At 37.3% G+C, this 22,385-nt stretch overlaps 1 protein-coding gene across 3 annotated transcripts; it reads left to right on the forward strand.

The window, feature by feature from the left end:
- Positions 1-292: 292 nt before the first annotated feature.
- Positions 293-20,568, forward strand: NBN (nibrin). 3 transcript variants are annotated; one of them, XM_058045228.1, is made up of 16 exons: positions 293-428; positions 2,114-2,247; positions 3,807-3,952; positions 5,200-5,359; positions 5,760-5,863; positions 8,345-8,462; positions 8,751-8,941; positions 9,983-10,083; positions 11,570-11,696; positions 12,145-12,402; positions 12,676-13,144; positions 15,167-15,238; positions 16,406-16,561; positions 17,555-17,668; positions 18,669-18,718; positions 20,375-20,568. In XM_058045228.1, exons 1-16 carry the CDS (start codon positions 398-400, stop codon positions 20,403-20,405), a joined length of 2,262 nt encoding a protein of 753 aa, XP_057901211.1. In that variant the 5' UTR covers positions 293-397; the 3' UTR covers positions 20,406-20,568. The 3 variants fall into 3 exon arrangements, with proteins under 3 accessions (XP_057901211.1, XP_057901297.1, XP_057901384.1); XM_058045314.1 differs by having other exon boundaries at positions 11,576-11,696; XM_058045401.1 differs by lacking the exon at positions 15,167-15,238.
- The last annotated feature ends 1,817 nt before the right edge of the window (positions 20,569-22,385 follow it).

The following is a 22,385-nucleotide window of genomic DNA, read 5'->3' on the forward strand; positions in this document are numbered from 1 at the left end:
CTCCCCGGCCGCCGGGCCCCTCCCCGGCCGCCGGGCCCCTCCCCGGCCGCCGGGCCCCTCCCCGGCCGCCGGGCCCCAGCCCCTGGCCTCGTCTCGGCCGCGCCCCAGCCCCGGTCCCTGTCTGGTCCCGCCCAGCTTCCGCCTCGCCCCGGTCCCGGCCCGCTTTCGTCTCGGCCCAGCCCCCGGCCCCGCCCCAGCCTTTGGCTCCGCCCCGCGCACGCGCGCCGGCCCACGGCTGCGGCGGTAGCGCGAGGCCAGTAGGCGGCGCCCTCGGCCGCGCCCCTCCCCTTGTCCCGGCCCGGCGCGCGGGATCGCGGCGGCAGCGGCAGCTCCCGGGATTTTCCCTCCCCGGTCCGGCCTTGTCCGGGTCGCCGGGACTGCCGGGCGGAGCTGCAGGATGTGGAAGCTGGTGCCCGCCTCGGGAAAAGGTGAGCGAACGACAGACGCCTCCGCCGCTCCAGCGGGCTGGGCCCGGGCACCGCGGACCCCTCGCCGCCCCTCCCGCTGCTGCGCGGTCCCCGGGCGTGCCGGGCCGATGGCTGCCCCAGGGCCGATGGCTGCCCCAGGGCCGATGGCTGCCCCAGGGCCGATGGCTGCCCCAGGGCCGATGGCTGCCCCAGGGCCGATGGCTGCCCCAGGGTTGGCTTCAGCCGGGCCGATGGCTGCCCCAGGGCCGATGGCTGCCCCAGGGCCGGCTCCAGCCGGCCGTGTCTGTCCGAGCTGCCTGGGCCGGTGCTGATCCAAGTCCTGGTCGCTCGGGGCGTTCGTCCTCGCCGAAACCTCCGTATTTCCCTGGAGCCCTGCCGACCACAGCGCCTGCCAAACCCAGTAGGGCTGCTTTCCGAGCCCGTGTGGGATGCCTTAGGGTGCTGCACGCTACAGAGTCCTGCTTTGAAATACCTGGAGAGTTGAACTCTGAGGCAGCAACCTCAGAAACGATGTGTAACTGTTGTGTTGATGTTTCAAGGACCAAGTGTTGAACTTCATGGCGTTTCTTGCATGAAAAGTTTTGAAACTAAATCGCCTCTATACTTTTCCTTGTTTTCTTGTCTATAGGAGCTTTAATAATAGGTATCGTATAATACATATATTTCTTCCTAAGTGCTTGTAAGGAACAGGCTTAACATAACTGTGTCTGCTCTATTTCCTGGTTCACTGGGAGGAAAATTTGGATGTTTGAATTATTTCCTGGTGGATACAGCACCTAATCCTGTTGAAATGAACTGATTTACCTCTTACTGCTTAAAGAGCTCTTGAGTGAATCAAAACACTTTTCATTCTATTCAGAATGATCATTTCTGCACAGTTCATATTTGGAAAGTTATTTGCCAGGATCGATAACTGGAATCTGTCTTTATGTATTTATATTCATCAAGGAACATTTTTGTTTCTGTTGACCAGTGGTAGCACACCTTTGGGAGGTCAAGCCATTCACTGGGAAGCCACCATGGGGTTCAGGTGACAGGTACAAAGCATAAGCTAAAGCATAAGCATTGGTCAGAGGCTGAACTTACTAAGTATCAATTTCATTTACATGAAGATCTTACATTCATTAGGAAGACATTTTCCTCTGAACCTCTTAATCAGTTATGTGAATAAATAATATAACCTCAAAAATTAGGTAGCCTTACAAAGGTGTTTTAGAAAATCTATCTTAAATTGTCTGGGGTTTTTTTCTTCTAGATGTTACACTTAATCTTCAAGAAAGTATTGGTAAAAATATATTGTCCTTGAAAAAATTGTGCTGCCACTTTTGAAACTGATTTATCATAAAAGATGTCCTTTTATAATGGACAGAGCAGGGCGCAAGAAAGAAAGAAAGAGGTTTTGTCTATAAGCTAAATGGATAATTCTAATCAGAATCACAGAATTCAGAGTCACAGAATAGTCTAAGTTGGAAAGGTCATTGAGTCCAGTTCTTAAGTGAATGGCACATGGGGATAAAACCCACAACCTTGGCATTGCTGGCACCGTGCTCTGACCATAAATGATGCATGGCAGAGCTGAGATTTAGATGTACTACAGACTTCTCAGTGTCTCGCCCATGTGCTTCAGGTATTTTCCTGGGGTTTTTTTCTAAACTGTTATTTTTCTGTCTCTTGTTGATTTCCAGGGGAGCCCTATCGGCTGTTAAGCGGTGTAGAATACATTGTGGGACGCAGGAGCTGCGCAATTTTAATTCAGGATGATCAGTCCATCAGCCGAAGTCACGCAGTGCTGACCGTAAGTCGGCCTGAGACAAGCCCTGTAAGTAGCCACCATTTTACTGCATTATCAGTGCTCTGTGGGGCTAATTCAGGCTGCCATGACCATGCATACTCTCATTTTGCTCTCACCAGTTTTATGCTTGGAGTAGAAGCATTGATCACCTGTGTTTTTGGTTTTATTATCTTGAAATTTATTTTTTTCCCCCTTAGGTCTTATTACTTTGTTGAGGAATTTTGTGGCATAATTTTAGTAGTCCAAGCTTCCTTTTATACCAGAGCAAAGATTCACTAGGAATTTGTATTAAAATATTCATAGCAGGAAAATGATGCAATTGACTTTCACTACACAGACAAATTTTTAGGTTCTGGGAAGTTCTTCAGTTGTTTCACTGCAGACTTAGCTTCTGTTTCATTTCACATCATTAATTCCGTGTTTGCTTACGGCACGGAAAAGAAAAATGTACCAAGGAGAATTAGCAATCAGCAATTTATGTCACTGAGTGTTGTGACAGTTACGGATGTTTTGAAGCCAGTCAGCAGAAATTTCATTTATGTAACCTTATGTAGTGTTTAAAATAAAACATGTGAAAGATATTTGTCCCTTTAATACTGCAAATACTGAGTGAGTCCAGTGGAGGGCTGTGAAGATAATGAGGGGACAGGAGCACCTCAGTTGTGAGGAAAGGCTGAGGGATGTGGGCCCATTCAGCCTTGAGAAGGGACCTCGTTATGTCTGTCAGCAGCTGGGAGGGTGTCAAGAGGATGGAGCCAGGCTCTTGGTGGTGCCAAACAGTAGGAATGAAGAAACTGGAACACAGAAAGTTCCACCTGAAAACACAAGAGCGTTACTGTGAGAGGGACTCAGCACTGGAGCAGAGTGCCCAGACAGGTTATGTAGTCTCTACTCTGGATACTCCAAAGGACAATCCCCAGCAGTGTTCTGTAAGGAAACCTGCTCCTACAGGCAGCTTGGATTAGATCACCTCCAGTGGTCCCTTCACACCTTACCCATTCTGTGTAGCAGCATATAACTGCATGGCAGAATTTCATAAAAACAAGCTGTCAGTGTTCTCATTGGCTTGTGAGCCACTTTGGAAATCTGACAGTATCTAACCTCTTCTCAAGAGCTGCTGGTGTCTCCATGCCCTGCAGTTCAGGAAAGACTAGCATTCCTCATGGAAGGAAGCACAAGAAAGTGCCCTCAGGTGACCTGGGGCTTTTATTTGCTATTCAGCCCAATGCCCAGGATAGAACACTGTGGTAGGTAAAAATAAAATAAATCTTAGAGCCTTGCTAAATTGCACCAGCTCAGGCTTTGGGCCAGTGGGTGACTGCCATGCACACTCCAGAAAGATGAAGTGCTATTGCCAGAAAGAGTAAGAAGCACAAAAGTTCTAAAGCTAAATACATGGATATTTTCTCTCATTCCTCTACAGCGAAAAACAGGAGACAAATAATTACATATAGCAAGACTTACTGTCCAAAGTCTTTTTTTAAGATGATCTTTTGTGGGCTGCTTCTTATTTATCCATTACTTTGATTCACAATTAGTAACTTGTTTCTGATAAACTCTAATGACTTATTTATGTTTATTTTCAGAGTCAGTCTCTCACAGTACCAGTACTAACAGTAAGGGATACATCAAAGTATGGCACTTTTGTTAATGGATCAAAACTCAATGGTGCTTCAGTGTCTTTGCAATCTGGTGACAGAATCAACTTTGGAGTCTTTGAGAGCAAGTTTAGGTAAGTGTTTTGATTATAAAATATCGAGTAAAAAATTAATTTTTTAGAAGAGTATTTTAGCACATTGTGCAACTTTGCAAGTGATACAGTAATGATTAATTTTTAGAAAGCAGAGGAGGTAAGTAGCATTTTGCCTGTGTTCCACACCTGCTTCTGAAATAGTTTTCCATTATATTTTTACATAATTTATTTTGACACTGGGATATTAAAATTGTAGATAAGAAAACATTGGCATTTTAGAAGATAATGTGTCATGTACAGAGAGTATTTTCAGGCTCTTTTAGGCAAAGAACAAAATCCTACACCAAGTGAGAAGCAGGGAGAAAGGTTTTGAGTTTGTTGGAGCCCTTGTTAGAATGTAATGAGAAAAGAACTGACATTGCAGGAGGATGTGAAACCAGCTTGATTTTTTTTTTTCCAAATTTAACATGGTAGCCAGTGCTATCTGTTTATTTTCAGGAAGCACTTCTCAAAATGAAGTAGAGATAAATAGGAAGAGTCTAATGACCATTAAAATCAATGTGGTGGCTTTGTGCCTTAAAATTTTTTTCAGTTTAATCAATGCTGCTGGTATTATTTATTGTTAGAAAAAACTTGACATTCTCCGCCTATTACTACAATAATTTTTTTTTAATATTTTAGGTAAACATACCTGAAACATGATACAGGAATCATACCATGAGACCAGATACATCATGGCTATTGTACTAGAAAGTCTAGAAGGAAATTTAAATAATCTAAACATGAAATAATATAATTTGATATGGAAGATCTAAAATAGATATAAAGGCTTATGGTCAAGGATAATGGACATGTGAGGAAACTTACTTGAAATTGCATTTTATGATACTTATATTTTTAAGTATTGATCTTGACAGTTGATGACCTGTCCTCTTGAGCATACTTTTGCTTTTGGAGGCACACTTTCAGATTTCTTTTGGATATTCCCAGACTTTGCTCTATTCTTGAGACACTAATTCTAGGTGATGTCTGTAAGAGGGCCACAAGTCCATAAAATATTTCTGGTCAAATTGACATTAATTTTTCTGAATAAAAATTAGTATTTTGTTTCTTCAGGAAATTTTAAAGCAGGAAGATTTTACTTTGATCTAGATTAGAGTATGGGCCTTTTACTTTTTTTCCTTCAGATTTCCATGAGATACAAAATGTGATAGTTAAGTCAGCTCTGTTGATCATGATGACTGGCTGAATTAACTTAAGCAGTTCTCTTTACTTGCTCTTTGCAGAGTGGAATATGAACCTTTGGTTGTCTGCTCCTCGTGTTTAGACGTAGCTCAGAAAAATGCTTTAAATCAAGCCATCCAGCAGCTTGGAGGCCTTGTAGTGAATGAATGGACAAAAGAATGTACCCACCTTGTAATGGTATCAGTAAAAGTCACTGTTAAGGTATGTTGAGCTTTTGCCTGTTGATAGCATTGCTTTGTGGTTTTCCCACGACTGGTAATTAAATTCTAGAGCTGTTCAAGACTTTTCTCTACAAAACTGTAGTCAACTCTTCTTTCTCCAAGTTTGGAAGACGTGTATGTCAACATAAGGTTGAAGGGAAAGAAAACAAAAAAAGCCAGTTTTGAAGACTTAGTGATTTTCATTAGTTACCTTCTACATTTTCATAACTTTAATCAAGACACCAATTAAAAGCTAGGCTCTTAGAAGCAAAACAATCCTAGAAGCACAAATCAGTATTGTTTTATTTTCCACATCTTAGATCTTAAAAAGCTAATGTCAGTTGAACCATATGATGTTTGAACTTTTCTATGTAGTAAATTTGTATTTTCTGATTTTTCAGACTATATGTGCTTTGATTTGTGCTCGACCAATTATAAAACCAGAGTTTTTTTCTGAATTAATCAGAGCTGTTCAGTCCAGGCAGCAGTTGCCAAATCATGTAAGGTAAGTTGCCAAATCATCATGTTTACTGTGTTGGAGAATTAAATTTATGGGAGCTAGATTATCAGACAACTACACTTTTATCTGATGATTTTTGACATAATGTGCAATTCATAGTAATTTTATTTGTGGAGGAATACTTAGTATGATTAACATGTTAATATTCCAGTGATTGTATTGTTCTCATCTCTAGAGTTATAAAATGAGCTCTGGAATTGACTCTATGCTTAGAGATGTTACTGTCTCTGAAAAGGAACTTGCTTGTTGGTATTTAAATGTTCCTTCAAAAGCTTCTGGGAATTGATACATAAAAATAAATTACACTTTTTATAAAAGAAATTAGATCAAGTTTATTTCATTATGCAGAGGTATTTTTCCAGTGTGCTGTTAGTTACTGAGTTTACTGTAAACTTTGGTCAGAACAGAGTTAGCCTGACCATTGAATTCTCTGAAATAGAAGAGGTTTTTAATTATCTGTTGAGAGGTGAAGTGAGACTAATATGCATTGGCTTTCACTAAATGAGAATGAAATATTCATTGTTTTCATGGTTAAATTAACTTCAAAAGGAAATTTTTAATTTGGAATCAATAAATACTGCAGAATAGCTCTTCTGGTTGTTTTCTCAATGTGAGAAAATGTAAAATAGTCACAGTATTGTATGTGACAATTTAATCTGAGCCCATATTGCTACTCATTTTACCTTGAAAAGGGAGACATTTGTGTTTTGTTTGAGGGTTGTGGTTGTTGGTTTTTTATTGTATGAACACGTGGTTTATATAGGTAAGAAATTCCCACTATGTATATACATGCATATGGGCATAAATATGCATATATGTTAGGAAATGGCAATTTGTTTCCTTTAGTAGGTGTGCTAGTGGCCATTGCTAGAACAGTTTGAAGACTGAGGCTGGGTAGATGCTAAACCAGGTTCTGGTGCACACATGGAAATAGAAACAAAACAAGAGGATTCATAATAAGCTGTGCTTGATATGTGGTAAAATATATTTCACAGAACATGACACTACCTTGTTACCAAAATACAGATGCCAATCTGGAGAAATTGGTGGGAAATACTCCTTAGTTTCTAGATGCTGCTTTACATTAGGAGGGTTTATGTAATATGTCAAAGCCACTCAGTCATCTGTGAAATCTGGGGGGACAGATGTCCCAAAAGTGAGAGACTTGATTATCTGAAGGGTGGTGATGGACTGAGAGTTGATGATCTGAGGGGTTGATGTATTGGAAATTTGGTGGGGGGAGGAGGAATGTTTGTGGAGGGTTTTCATTCTGAGTTCTGTCTGTGTTTCTTTAGTTGTAGGTTAATAAAGTTTTTTTCTTCTTCATTCCGAAGTTGGAGCCTGCTTTGCTCTATTCCTGGTCACATCTCACAGCAGACACCAGGGAGCATATATTTTCATGGGGGCACTGGCATTGTGCCAGCATCAAACTGTGACATTCTGAAGCGTCAATATATTTGCATTTCATATATTTCTTCTTTGGAATTTGCCAATCTTTGGTGTTAAACTGTTTTTTTTTGCTGTATTTCTTTTTTTTTTTTCTTGCATAGTAAGAAAAGGATACATAATCAGCTGTCAGAATAAAGATAAGTAGTTCTGTGATCAGCCAAACTATGTACATAAACAGCTATTTGGGTACAGATGTGGTATAATTTGGTTAAAATTGACCTATAGTTTCCATTCTCTGACATATGCCTTCATATTGGTCTGTCAGACTTGGTGTAGCTGTGAGTATGTGGCTCAAAGATCTTGTAAGTATCCTGAAATTATTAGGTAGATGCATGTCCTAACTCCCGAGGCTTTTCATGTTCTGGGCAGGCCATCATTAACTGGAGCTGAGGTCACAGGCTGTGACGTAATTTAGGGCTTCAGGGTAGAGTTTTATTTTTGCCTAATACATTTCCCAGCTAAACTTCTGCTCAGTTTCCCTGTATTGGATGAACTAATAGAGAATCTGCAGAGTGAATCCCTTCTGTTCTCTATCCCACCAGCAAAAAAAGTGTACTTGTCTGCTGTCATGTTGTAGGTTGTTCTTGAGTGTGGTGGTACACAATTTGACACAGTAGAAGAGAAGGAGGGGTGACTGTCCTCACAGGGAGAGTAGAGGAAGCAGGATGACTAATTTTTTGTGGAGTTTTACTATTATTTAGAGTAAGTGCAGAATAAAGTTGCAGTCTCATTTGTCAGTATTGTTAGTAAGAATGTGGATATGTGTACAGCAGATTGGGTGAATGCATTCCTTAAAGTGTTTTCTTAGTTACTGAAGTAGAAAGTCTTGGTCTTCTCTTTGATGTTGAGAAATTGGGGGTTCTGTTTCTTCTTAACAATCTCTTGAAAATTATTTATGTAAGTAGTTTTCACAGAGAAATGCAGGATTTTAACTTCAGAACTTGACTCTTAAACAGGAAGGACTGTGAGTCAGTACTGGTAAACGAATCTTGTAACTTTCATTTTCTGTTCTTGCAGCTTTTATCCTCCAGTTGATGAGCCTTCCATTGGCAGCGAAAACTTGGATTTATCTGAGCATCATGAAAGGAAAAAAATATTCAGTGGAAAAACTTTTGTATTTCTAACTGTCAAACAGGTAATCAGGCTTTACATTGCAAAAATATTGCAGGGGTAGCTAAGTACAGAATTGTTCACTCTGAAATCACACTCATTCTGAGTTCATCAGGAAAGAAGAATTTCTGTGTATTTTTTCTATGGTACAGTGGCCTAAGCAAGATAAAATATAAAGAAGGAACAGAACATATTTCATCTGCAGTAGTGCATCAGTGAGAAGCACTACACTTATAATTCTGTATTCTGATACCTCTGATACCTCTGCATTCTAAGGGTTGTTTTTTTTTTTTTTTTTGCATTCTCTTTATAGCACAAGAAACTGGGTCCAGCAGTTGTTCTTGGAGGAGGGGAAGTAAAGTTGATGACAGAAGGAAGAAAAGAAATGCCTTCACTACTTTCTCCTGAAGTTTGTGTAGTTGATGTGGGTTTGGCAAACTCTCAGATCTCAGGATCTGACTCTATGACAAACTGGACTGATTCCATTCTGACTGACTTGGAAAGGTGCAGCATTGTTCTCTAGTACAGCAGTAGGGTAATTTCAGAACTTCTACAGAGACTTGGTCATGGTGTTTGCATACATATTTTAGCAGGAGGCTGCTTATAAAGAGGACATTTTTACATTGTTCTAAGTATTTAGCAGAGGGACTAAAACCTTTTGAAGCAGTAAAGAAAGAACTTGGCAGTTCCCTAAGGATTTGATGGATTTCCCATTTTCTTCTCTTTTTATTATCTTTTTGTAGAACTCAGTTCTACAAAAATTCATTATAATGAAGCTTCTTTAAAATTACAAACAGCAAATAGTTTCTCTTCTACTATTTAAAAGAAGTTAAAATTAATATATTCTAAGAATTCAAAATAGATAATTTATGATATTTCATTGATTATATGTATTTCATCAAAAGGAGATGAGATGGCACCTTCAGGTCATGTAGAATTATTTGTACAGTGTTTTTGAAGAACAGCTTTTGTTTAATGAAAATTACTTTTTGTTTTGGTGGTAGGTTTTGTTTGAGAGGGCAGACTGCATATATTATAAAGGTTAGCATTATCATTATGCCATTTTATTAAAACAAGGAAACAAAATCTCAATCCTAACACATAAACCTAGTTCCCCTAAATTTTCCTGCTAGTTAGAGAAGACAGTACTCAATCTCTCCTCATGACTGTAGTACAGAAGATTTGGGGAGGAAGGGTGCCTGACCTGTAAGAAGTGGTCAGATTTTTCAAGTCTCTTTTCCCACATTTTTGAATCAGAAGTAGAGCATAATTGGTTATATGCCCAAAAATCAGGAAAGGAGAGATTTATGGGCCAGATTACTGGAGCTATACAGTGGCTACAGCAGCAGGAAACATGGGAGTTCACACATACAGCACTTGGCTCTAATGAAGGATAATTGTGCTGACTTACTGTATTGGAAAAAAGGTAGTGTTCTTTGAAGGAAGAATGGAACATTTTGTACTTTGCCATACCTGTGGTCATTTGCCTGTTTGTCTTTGAATCTGTACTGAAAAGCTTTTTTTTTTTAATTTGTATATTAACAGCAAGAATCTTAGGGCTATTCCAGAGGCAGAAATTGGATTGGCAGTTATCTTCATGTCTACAGAAAAATACTGCAACCCTCAAAAGCAGCCTGTTTCCAAAGGTAATTGGAAGAAGGGTAGTAATAAGTTAACAGCCTCAAAGAGGCAGTATTTCTTTTTGTGTGGGAGCATCAGTTACAATGTTCAAGTCGATCTGTTTTGCAAAACCACTAAAAAGGAGTGACATTCTGTGAAAAATGTATACAGCTCCAAAGAGGTAATTGGTTTTTAATGGTCTTGCAGTAAATTGTAATGAAAATTATATTACTCTTATGTAAATAAAAAAGTGGATCTAAAACTAGCCTAAAAGGCAGACACGTAGAGCAGTGACCTTGAAAGGGAAGGTACTTTAAAAGCATCTGAAGTTCATATTTTTAGTGATCACTGAATTCATATGTATGTAGTAGTTTGAATTCCGTGCTATTCTGTCATCATAAAAGACTGGAGTAATCAAGAAGTTAAACATGAATTTCAGAAATTGAGAGAATAAGAATGGAAATAATTTGTAAGGCTTGCATTTTTTTCTTTTTTGCCCTTTGTTCTAAACAGAATTTGCTTTAGGAAAATACAGACACCTCCTGCACAGTTCAAAACTAAAAATAATCTTTCCATAAGTTAGGACAATGAGACATGATCACCACATTTGCTGAAGTAGTGGTTTAGGAGTGGACATTCCAAGTCTTGAAGTGACTTGAAGCTTCTATTTGCTAATGGGGTAATAATAAAAGTCTTGGAGAGACAGAAAGAGGTTTTGTTTCTCTCTTTTCATGCCTCTTCATATTAGTCTATGTTTTGTTGCTATGATATTTTCAGAATTATGTTTTATAGATTCTGGTTTGTTCTACAAAATGTTGTATCAGGTAGAAAATCAAAGAAAAAAAATCAAAGAACAACCCCCATAAGTTTGTCTTTAACGTGCAAGAATGTTACTTGTTTGAAAATGCATTTTGAATAGAGAAAGACATCTGTGCAATACTGGCAGAGATGCTGATTCCTGTTTCCAGTCTGAACAATTTAAGTGGATAAAAGTTAAGTTGTCTGAAATTGTGTAAACAGACTATATATCAGAGTTTAAAGGGAGAAGGGTTTAAAATTGAAAAAAACCCCTGTGTCCTAGATACAATAATCACATTAGAGATCATCATAAAGGAGTAAATATAAGGAATTTTGTGCTCTGACAGTTTTGCATGATCTATATATTGTATGAGATATATTTTATTTTTTTGCATAAAATATATACCCCATGTTTTTTAAAGTACATTATGTACGTATTTGGTATATGATTTCTCATTATGTTTCATTTTTATTTAAGCAGAATTTCATTATTTAATCAGTAGAATATTTAACTAAATCTGAATTCCAGAATATGGTCCTTTAGAGCTGTCATTTTTTTTAAAATTAATAAATCTGCTTATTTTTTAATGAAAACTGCTTTAAGATCATTTTACAAAGATCTCACGTGATCAGGTAGTAATGTGAAATAGCAAATGCAAAGAATCACAGATTTGATATTAACCTTCTGATTCTTCTCTTGTGTTGGTCTTGCAGCTGTACCTGAAAGTTCTGCTGTTGTAGGCCGAGCCATTTCCCAGAGTGTGGCTGTGGATGAAACCATAATGCCAACTGCTGCACATAGCAGCACCTTATACATAGCTGATACAGAAGAGCAGACATGGTAAAGTATTCATGGCAATTTCTAAGCTAATACTTGCAAATAAAGCAGTCTTTTATGGCAGAGGAGCTCTGTCATTGCCATGGGGAAAGATATACAGGGTTAGAAATGCCATTCACTGAATTGCTGTCACTTGTCTGCAGTGAGATCGTTTCTGCTTTTGAGTACTAGATTACAGAAAGCATCCCATAGGATTTAGATGACTTTCAAATACACATGAAGATACTGCATATCTGTCGTGACTGGCTGAACTATTAAAAATTTTCAAGCCATTTCACAATTATAAAAATGTATTGATCATAGAAGGTGTCACAGTTTGTTTTTAGCATATTGTTTGTAAGTTTATTCAAAGTACAGGTATAGCTTTTGTAAAAAGTATATCTGTGATTGGGTGTGTATCTCTGGTAACCTGCCCGTGTGTCATTTAGTATTTCTTTCCTCTCTAATCTAGTATGGAGATAGAGAATACTTCCCAGGTGCATAGACAAAGGAAAATGGCTTTCCAGGATACAACTGGAAAGAAAAACAGTGGCACAAGTGGCAGTGTAAATGCAGGAACATCGATGCCTAGAGGGAGCAGAACATCTGGATTCAGTCAAAGAAGTCAGCCTGTCTCACCATCTAAAATTCCAGAAGCTGGCAAAACTCGTGAGAGTGCTTCATGTCATCCAAACTCAATTACAAATTACTTCCAGGTTTCCAGAAAAAGGTACTTGAAATGTTCTTGCCATTACTTCTCTTATTGGTATGTTCGTGATGTTTCTAGAAAATTTTAACTCAAGCAATGTACTTAAATTTGACATATACTTAAAAAGGTAATTTTTAGATCAAATTCCTAGAATAGAAAGCTCTTCCTCAAGGGTACTTTAAATTTCACAAGGCAGTCCCTAAAACCCCAGAAGCTGTTATGTTGTAGGTGCAGCTAATCATACTCAAAAATGCTTTTGTAATTTCTTTCTTTTGTAATTTATTTCTGGCTAAGGGAAAGAGCTGAAGAAGAAGAAACCTCTGTACCCAAAATAGCCAAATTGGAGGAAAGGTCATCGCCTCTTCCCAAGAGCACTGAATCCACAACTTCATTGATGTGCAATAGTGAAGCAAAACAGCATCAAAAGAAAAATAACATCCTTGACCCAAACCCAAATTCTGCAGAAGACAGGGGTATGAAGCCTATGAGGGAAAGTGTCAAACTAACAAGTGATAGAACAGACACTAAAACCTCTTCTAGAGAAAATCATGCACCAAAAAAGAGAAAGGAGTTAGATGATTTATCTGAAGATACAGAAGCACTAGAAATTGTGTTTGGAAGTGGAGACATAGCCTGGGAAGATCAAATGGCAGATCATGACCAGGAGGCTCAAAGAAGTAAACGAAAAAAACAATGTTTGGAAGCCAAAGGAAGCAGGATTCCAGAAGTAACTGTAAATCAGCAAGAGGAGAATAAAGTGTTGGTAAGTTTTATATTCTTCTCAGGTGCCTAATCTTGAAATTTGCAATTTTGTTAAAAGGATGCAATTAACTCCTTTAAGGAGGAGGTTGCCTGCATAAAGAAAGTGGCTCTGTAAAGTTTGTTTGCTTCCATCTCATACATTGATTTTTAGTTCAGAATGATTCATCTTTTACATGTGAACATTGCAGTTTTACACCTACCTAAACGGCTTTTCATTCTTCTGGGCATTTTTTTTCTTTGCTTATTGAAAGCTGCTTGTATTCTGAACATTTCCTTTTTTTTTTTTTTTTAACTTTATATACTGTAAGTAGAATAGGAGAATATATTTGTAGTCCAAGAAAAATTTGGACTGCTTGTTGCTGTGTTAATTACAGTAATTTGGACTGCTTGTTGCTGTGTTAATTACAGTATTGTTATTTATACTAAGATAGTACTCAATTATATTTTTGTAATTATTTTCTAAAGAAACTTCTGGTTGACATCTTCTGTTGAATACCACAGTAATGTCCAACATCTTTTGAGTCTTTTGATATTGTGTAAAAGATTATTAAAATTCCTGTATGAGAAATTTAATACCAAAACCAACAAAAACAACAGCAAAACCAAAACACAGCTTGTGTTTTTGTGATTATTTTCCTGTTTCTGTTTTTGACACTGAGGAAATTCTCTAAGAGGTATGAAGAAAACCATACATCTTGAGTTAACAATGGTCACTTTGTTGGAAAAAAAGAAAAGCAGATTTGTAAAGGAAAATAATGTTAAGAGGTCTAGAGTATTAACAATACAATAGGAATAAGAGCAAAAGTTTATTTTTTTGTTTATTTAGAATATATATACTTTAGCACTTACTGTCCAGTCCATTTACAGTGTAGGCAGTGTTTAAGTGTTTAAAAGTTTGAATGCATGATTAACTGGAATTTGCAAGATTCCTTGGACCACATAAGAATGACTAATTCTCTATGCATCCTTAGGTGAGAGCAGCTTGACACCTTGTTGATGCTTTACTGGAGCTTGCTTCTGGCAAAGTGTGAACTTTAATTTCATTATAATGCTCTTTTTTGTGTGTGTTACTAACAGGCAAACTTTAAAAGACAAGTCCTGTGATTTAGGGAATTTTGTTTCTTGCTTTTTACACTGTCAGGCAGTAGGTCCTTTTTATTAGGTCTGAGCATACTGGGCGACTAAAATTGGTGCTTGCAATAGTCTATTGAATTTTGGTGCTTGGAAAGTTTTTCTAGTCTAACTTTTTGTCAGGATTCTGAAGGAGAAAAATACTCTTATGTGCAGCTAAACTGGTACTTTAGCAGATAAATATACACTTAAAGATTTCTGCTGAAAAGAAGTATTTTCATAGTTTAATAATGACTTACTTTATTAATGTAAAATACATTCCCAGTCGACTGGGAAGGAGATTTCATGATAAAGGTCCCCAGGCAAATTTGATAACTGTTTTCTCTGAGTACACATGCACCTTGTGTATCTGACAAGACAAAGAATGTGAGCAATTGACTCAAAACCTACAAGGTGCATAAAGCTGATTTGGTATTTTACCAACTATTGAAAATAATTTATGTAATGCAAACCTAGTTTTAAACTGTAGGACATAATCAACCTGCAGAACACTTTCTTCTGATAAGGAAACGTCCTTTCTACACTACATGCACTTCAAATATCGAATTGAAAGTGTTACTTTTTATATTCAAAAGCTTTTACAGTTTTCCAGAACCTGACAGAACTTTGAAGATTGTATAGATGGACAAAACTTCCTAGTGTATAAGGAAGAAAGGAAAAAAAAACAAGTGAACAAACACTAGTGATGTTTTAATCGAGAAAATCTCCAATGATTGTTACAATGTGCATAAAATCATAAAATTTTTAATGTACAGGGCAATTTATTTCCTGTCTAAAAATTTATATTGATTTGAATATGTTTATTCTACCATAAAGACCAGAAAACAATTCTATGTAGTTAAATTTCCATTTCATTTCAGTTTTATATTTAAAATAATTTTTAATCAAATAGAAAGAAGAGGAACATGGATCAGTTCTAACTTCAGAAATGAAAAGTAATATCAAGCAGGAGTCTCCAGTCTTGGTAAGGAGCCAGCTAATTGTAAGTGTGAACAGCGAACTTTAAGAAACATTACAAAAACACATCAAAATTTTGCTCTTCATAACATAGTATTTTTGGATCATCATATGTACATTTGAATAGTGTAGTCCAGCTTGTAGACTGTGAAGAAAAGTAGTTCATCTGTGTGCCTCTGTAATGGCATTTGGTGGATACTTAAAGGTGACTGAAACTATATGTCACTGTATTAACTCCTTGCTGTGGTTGATAGTTGTACTGATGATTTTCTTGGATTACTACTTAAAGACCTGCCAGGGATGTAATCTTCTCTGCTGTAAGATCACAACTAGAATGGAAGAAGATGGAGCATTGGAAAAATAGATGTCCTATACAGTGATTAACAGTAGATAGTGTGCTGTTTTTCTGTAGGTGAGATGAAGGAAGGAAGGAGAGGAGAATTGCTTGGAGTGGCAGTGAGGCAGAGGAAGGGAGACTAGCCTGAATGAAACTGAAATTAATAAAGTTCTGAAGAGATAGAATGTAGCCAGTCAACAAGGGACAGAATAATACCATTTCACCTACATACCAAAAAAAAAACCCAATTAGAGGGAATGCTGAGCAGGTATACTAAAGTGCAGGGTCAGCTCAGAGTTAAAGACTTACAGTTATATTTTACTGTAAAGCAGCTGTCCTGCATCTGGGATAGCTGTCCTTGAACATAGTTCTGTGTTACTTGTGAGCTTGTCCTGTGCCCAGACTCCTTAAGAATCCACACAGATGTAGCCCCAGGCAGCAGAGTGTGCATGCAGACTTGCTTGCAAATGTATGCGCATTCTCATGGACAAGAAAAATTTGATATATTAATCAAATTCAGCCTGCAGCCCAAATGTTGGGCAGATCTCTGTAGGCTAGAATTGAGCTGAAGATGTTCAACTTTGTCTGCCACGGAGCATTTAAATACGTATTTAAACATAAGCAAAACAAACTTACTTTATTCATAGTATATAAGGAGGCTGAGAAGTCTGTACATCATCTTAGCTTCTAGCACTGCTTCTGCTTTCCCTCACTGTTTTGTAATGCTAACTTTTGTTTAGCTCTGCTTATGATAATATCTCTACAGTTTGTACTGTTAGATATGCTGTATGTCTGTTCACACACCTGAACGATTCTTCCTTTTTCTTCCCACATAAGAACCACAGCAAACTGCAAGATGAGTCCAGCAATCTTCCTAGCAGGCTTCTGTTGACAGAGTTTAGGTCACTGGTTGTCAGCCATCCAAGACAGAACAGTCATCTCCCTGGAAATAACAGCTATGGGGGAAAGAAAAATTTCAAAATGTTCAAAAAGGTTGGTGTAGTTTTTGAATGGTCACAAGATGGCACTATTAAAAAATACTAAGAAGTGTTGCCTTCTCATTGTAGAAATGTGTTACTAAAGATTTTTTTATAAATTGATAATAACTAAAGAAAGAAAGAATTTAAATACCATATTATACTGTAAACAGTACTTTGTTAGTTGGCTGAAGAAGTGCCAGGTTGACAAAGGCTTACCTTGTGCTAGGTTATGTAGATACTTGTATTCCCTGTTCCAAGCTGTTACTTGGAATAAGTTGTTAAGTGATAGCTACTGTAACTTCAGTTATACCTCCAAAAGCTAGCAATCCCTCTTCTCCAAAGACCTGTATACACAGCATAGTCTGATTCAGAATCTTCCATTTTAACTAATAAATCTTGGATTTAGAAATAGAACTAAAGCTATATCATAAAGAAGGTAAGATGATTGCTTGCTTGGGTCCTGAAGACAATTGCAAAATGATTCTTAGTGTTCAGTGTAAAAGTACCACTTCAGCTTATATTAAAAATAAAATAAAAAGTAAAATCATATGGTATGAGATGACTAGAAAGGCACTTCCGTAAAATACTATGTCTAGAATGTGATCAGATAATACTGCTTCCTGGGAGTATGCTCTCATTTTTAGATAATGTTTTAATTTTCTGATAGTAGTTTCTTTTCCACTGTTTTGTTAGAATTGCTTATGCAGTCTGACAGTAAAATATAAACTGATATTTATCGATATTTCAAACTCCACTTATCGCACTATGAAATTAACTTATCCGATGTATTTTTGTTTATTTCTTTTGGTAAAAGGAGGGAGTTAATAGCTTTCTGTAAATGCTTTTTTAACTTCAGTCACTTTTAAATATGATCTTTGAATGTTAATCAAAGGAAGACTGCCTGACTTTCTTCTGTGATATCTGAAAAGACTTTCTGAATTTATTAAAATAGATCTTTTATTTGCAGTATGTTTGCCTTGTATTGTAAGAATTTATTGTCCAACAGGTAGCTTACCCTGGGACAGGACAACTTCCACACATTATTGGAGGATCAGATTTGATTGCTCACCATGCTAAAAAGAATTCAGAGCTAGAAGACTGGTTAAGGCAAGAAATGGAGGTAAGAAATTAATTTTTAAACGTGATCAAATAAAAACTTGAGTAATGTCAATGGTCATACCAACGTGTGATCGTTACTGGAATACTTTAGGATTTTAATTTTTAGATAAAACCTCAGCTGGTTAGTCATCCACACATGCTCATGGAAGCATGTACAGTAGTAAAGTTACTGAATGTCAGAGGTCAGTGGTAACACTCATCTTTTTCTGGTTATTTAAATTTATTTGGCATGCAACACTCATGTAATCAGAAATATTTATAGAAAGCAAAATCAGTAACCTAAATGAGAACAATCTTTTGGTGAGTGAAATAAGCGCCATGTAAACTCGTGACTTGTAAAAATGTGACAGGGAGCTGGGAAGAATTTCTGTGTGGCTAACTGTGTTCAAATAGTTCTACAGTGCAGTTGATATTCTGCCCTTGAATAGAACAGAAAATGCATGAGTAAAACTCTGCTGGAGTATACTGAAGAGATGTAGTAAGAATAAATTTAATATTTTTTCTTTTGTGCATCTCTTTAGATTTAGAAGTCCTAAAAAACCACTTATCATGGCAGTTCTTTAGCACTTTCATTTTCGGATAGTTTCCTTACAAATACTTGCTGATGAGTCATATTGTTCCCACAGCCTGATTGAGATGCAGTTGCATCAACACTTCTTATCTCATTTTTTTAATCCCTGAATATAGATAATGCTAATTATAATTCCCCTTATACACAAATAATCAGATTTAAGAAATTATATTTCTATAATGGTGCTTAAAACCTAAAAAACACATTTCTGACCAAAATTGACACCTTTCACAAACTATTCCATTTCATTAGTTGGTGGCAGTAGCCAAATTTGGGTAGTGAAATAACTTGTCTAATGTGAATATGCACTAAATGGAGTACCTAGAGAGAACTTACTTCGGGGAAAACTGTGTTAGTGCAGGAATATTGTTTTTCTAGATAGCTCATTAGAATTATCCTTAACAATCAAATATTAAATCAACTTTCTCAGGAACAGAACCGACAGGCAAGAGAAGAATCACTTGCTGATGATCTCTTTAGGTAAGACTTTTATGTTTGTGCTTAAAAATGTGTATTTTTTGCATCAGAGTTTTTGGACAAATTTTGATTTTGGAAGAGATTACTTTGACTGTTCTTTACAAAATTTCATGTATTCTCATATATAAAATGTAGTCAGAAGTGGTTCAGCAATTTCTCTGGGAAAAAAAAACCAGCCTATTCAGGCTTCATTTAAGATGGAAAATGGGAGGAGGTGAGTTGGAGGAGAAAACATGAAAAGATGTTCATGACTGTCAGCATCTTTGTAGCCAGTCACAGACAGGGTTGAAGCTGCTGTTGTTCTGATGAGAAATTTCCATCATGTATCATCTACTCCTATCTGCTGTATCTCCCCACTCCTGCCCATAGAATCCATATCAAATCCATAGAATCTTCCATAGAATTTGATGTCCAGAAGGCAGTTAAGCATTAGAACGATCATGTTACAATGCTATAACAATAAAATCAAATCACTGTTTTGAGAGTTAATACAGGGACGTCATTTTGTTTTGCAAAAACTTCATTACTTTCTATGTTTTTTATGTGAAGAAACAACTGACCAGTGTTTGACTTCTCACCTCTCATGAATTTCTAACTAACACCAAAAGTTGTGCATTTGAGTAGAGAAATGTATGTGGTGAAGAAAGATATTTTTTTTTTTTTCTGATTCATTGTCAAACAAACATGATACTAACATGCTAATACATGTTAGAGCCATTCAGAAAATCTTACTGCATTAACAACTTGCTCTGTTCATTAACAGTTAATAATGGAGCATGTATTTTAAAGGGTATACATTTAATTTTTGAAGTCTGAGTTGTATAGCAACAACAGTGACTTCTAATACCTTTCTAGATACATGGTGATGTAATTTTGCTCACAAGTTGTCACATTTTTCTGTCTAAGCATAAAGTCTTGATGAATGAAAGCAGAATTAGTGGAAGTAAAACTACCTGATCATTCAGATGTGTCTGTAAGTTATTCATGCATGAATACAAAACACATCACAATTTCAAAGAAATGACAGGAATTTGGGAGATGAAGCACAAGTGGAGAAGACCAATGGATAGCAGTGTCAAGTAGAGTCAAACTATAAGCATATTGCAGTAAATCAGTAACTATTTAGTATATCCAGAAAGTAGCTCTAAATTTCTAAGTCAGTCAGAAGCTATATAAAGGGCAAGGTAGGGTGAGGATCTGCTTTAGGTAGGAGTAGGAAGCAGCAGAAAGGTTTTGTGTGAAAGAGTTGTGGCCAAATGTACATCAGCATAAACATACAGGACCCCTTTTCCCTCCCTCCTCTCTTGTTTTTTGTGGTGTCCTTTTCCAGTAAAGAGCTTAGTGTTGGGACATTAAAGGCTTGGAAAAGCTTGTTCATGCATCAGATTTAAAGGTTGTAAGTAGTTAGGAAATCTGAAAATTTCATTAAGAGTTATCTTAAGTTCATACAGAGGTTCTTCTACCTCATGCATCCTTCATTCTGATGGTAGTAACTATGGTTAATTAAAGGAGTGTAGTCAGAGAAAGGACTACTGGCTGTTCCCTTGTTATGAATATGTAATAAAGCTGTTTGCATCACACTGTCTATCTATATAAACTTCGAATATCATTGTTTTACTTATTTGTGACACAGATTTTATTTTTTTTTTTTTGTTGCAGATATGATCCTAATGTGAAGAGAAGAAGATAAATTGTGACCTGGATTTACAGTGTTTCTCTGGCAAAACCTGCTTTCTGTTCCTTAGGTTTCCTGGTTACAGTGTGTATGATGTTCCTGTATGTGACCATTTGAATGTCTCTTATTGTAAGACGTTTTCTAAGTCTTACTTTTATTAAAGAAAAAGAAAAGTTCCTTTCACTGCTTGGTACTTAGAGATTGCACCATTGTCAAGACCTTCCCATTAGTTACTTCAGAGTAATGCTCAGTAAAATATTGTAGATACTTAGGATTTCATTTTAGGCTATTTCTAATGTTTGGTTATCAGAACTGTTTTGGGAAAAAAGGAAGTTAGCATCAGGCTATTTTTTCTTTTTTCAGAAAGGCTTTGTTAATTAGGCATTTTCAAAGGTATTATCTTAAGAATTGAAAATCTATTGAGGCTGAGATGCAACTGGTATTTGATCATGATATGATATGGTTGATAAGATATAATCATTATATGATTCATAATGAACCATTTCTCTGTGGTTCATTTTATAGAGCATATGCTATTTTTACTGGTACAGAGTATCTTGGAACTGAAAAAAAGCTTCTTTTTCTCTTGCTTGAACATATTTTCATTTACACTTTTAAATCGGTGTGGTTGAATGTTCTTTTGTGAAAACCCACTTCCAAGGCAGACAAAGTCTTAAAGAGCTGTTACACTCCAGTTTGGAGTTCTATAACCCATTTCTTTCTCTCATGCCTTTACTTTTTGCAATCACTGTGTAAAAATACAGCCTTCAAAATAGTTTGATTGACAGGGAAAGCTATGAAACAATTACCTGTTTGTGGTTTTAGGAGAGCTCATCTTAATGATCTGAGAATTGCAGTTAGTGAGATTACCCTGGAAGTTCAGTGAGAAAAACTTTCCAGACTTCCTGCTCAAGTGTATGAGGTCTGTCTCACATACAGATAAAGATGGACAGATGTCATATGCAGATTAAGATGGACAGTTGCATCCTGTTTCAAGGGGGAGGATCTCCTTCCTCGTGTGAGGAAGTAATCTGGTTGATGTAATTGAATTGACACAGGCAGACTCCGTTGAAGCCGCTCCGTCGTCTGTCAGATCTGAGGAGCAGCATTGGGAGGTCTGTGCATGTCAAGGTAGCAGATGTGCTGAAGTCATCATGGTTGCAACATGCAGAACATATTTGGCCTTCCAAAGCCAATGTTTTCTTGGCATCTTCTTGCTGGTCAGCAGTATCCAGAGTGATACACAAAGTGCAGCCCAATACTTCTGAGCTCCACAAAAGCTGTGAGAGTGTTTGCACAAATCTTATCCACCAAACACCTTTAAAAAGACTTAAGCAGTTCCTAAGCAGTTGAAATTCTTTCTGAAGGAGATGTACTGACTGTTCTGTCCTCAGGTGAGTTTTTCTGCTATCACTGTGAGAATTTCCAGGTTTTCTGGCTGAAGACCTACTGGTCCAACAGCTCTTGTAGACTGCTGAGGTTTTGGATTGTTGTTACTAAATTCAAGCTAATAGTTTGGATAGCAGAGTATCAATGAACAAGATTTTCCAAGATTCTTCAGAAAGGTTGTATTTACAGTTGTAAAAAGCAGCTGGAGAATTTCTGAGGTGACAGGACAAGACATGCAATGTTTAGGGGCCTTCTACAAAAATGTAAAGACTAAGTCCTTTGCTGCCCAGACTGCAAATCTGCTAGGGGCTCAAGCAACCCTGGTAGCATAGCTGAGAGCACTCTTGTTCATGTTTTGTGATTTAGGGCTCTTGAAATCCAGTTTCCCAGACAGCTGAATTAACCAGCTTTGATACTTTTTTTTTTTTTTTAATTTAGTATTTAAGAGTTGTGGGTCCCTTTCAACTTAGAATGTTCTAGGATTCCAACTTGAGGGTGCCTAGTAGTGATACAGTTTGGTTTATAATCCAGTTTCTGCTGCTGTCCAGTTGATGAAAAGCCTACACATTAGAACACCTGAGCTGCTATTTCAGTATGAAGTTAGGC

The sequence above is a fragment of the Melospiza georgiana genome, chromosome 1 (assembly GCF_028018845.1).
Source record: "Melospiza georgiana isolate bMelGeo1 chromosome 1, bMelGeo1.pri, whole genome shotgun sequence".
NCBI classification, from domain to species: domain Eukaryota; kingdom Metazoa; phylum Chordata; class Aves; order Passeriformes; family Passerellidae; genus Melospiza; species Melospiza georgiana.

Excerpts from the sequence above, each read along its gene's own strand:
- NBN (XM_058045228.1), top strand. The coding sequence starts at position 398 with ATGTGGAAGCTGGTGCCCGCCTCGGGAAAAG. Across the intron at positions 13,145-15,166 it reads AAGAGGAGAATAAAGTGTTG|AAAGAAGAGGAACATGGATC; the intron begins GTAAGTTTTATA and ends TTAATCAAATAG. Across the intron at positions 18,719-20,374 it reads CTTGCTGATGATCTCTTTAG|ATATGATCCTAATGTGAAGA; the intron begins GTAAGACTTTTA and ends TTTTTGTTGCAG.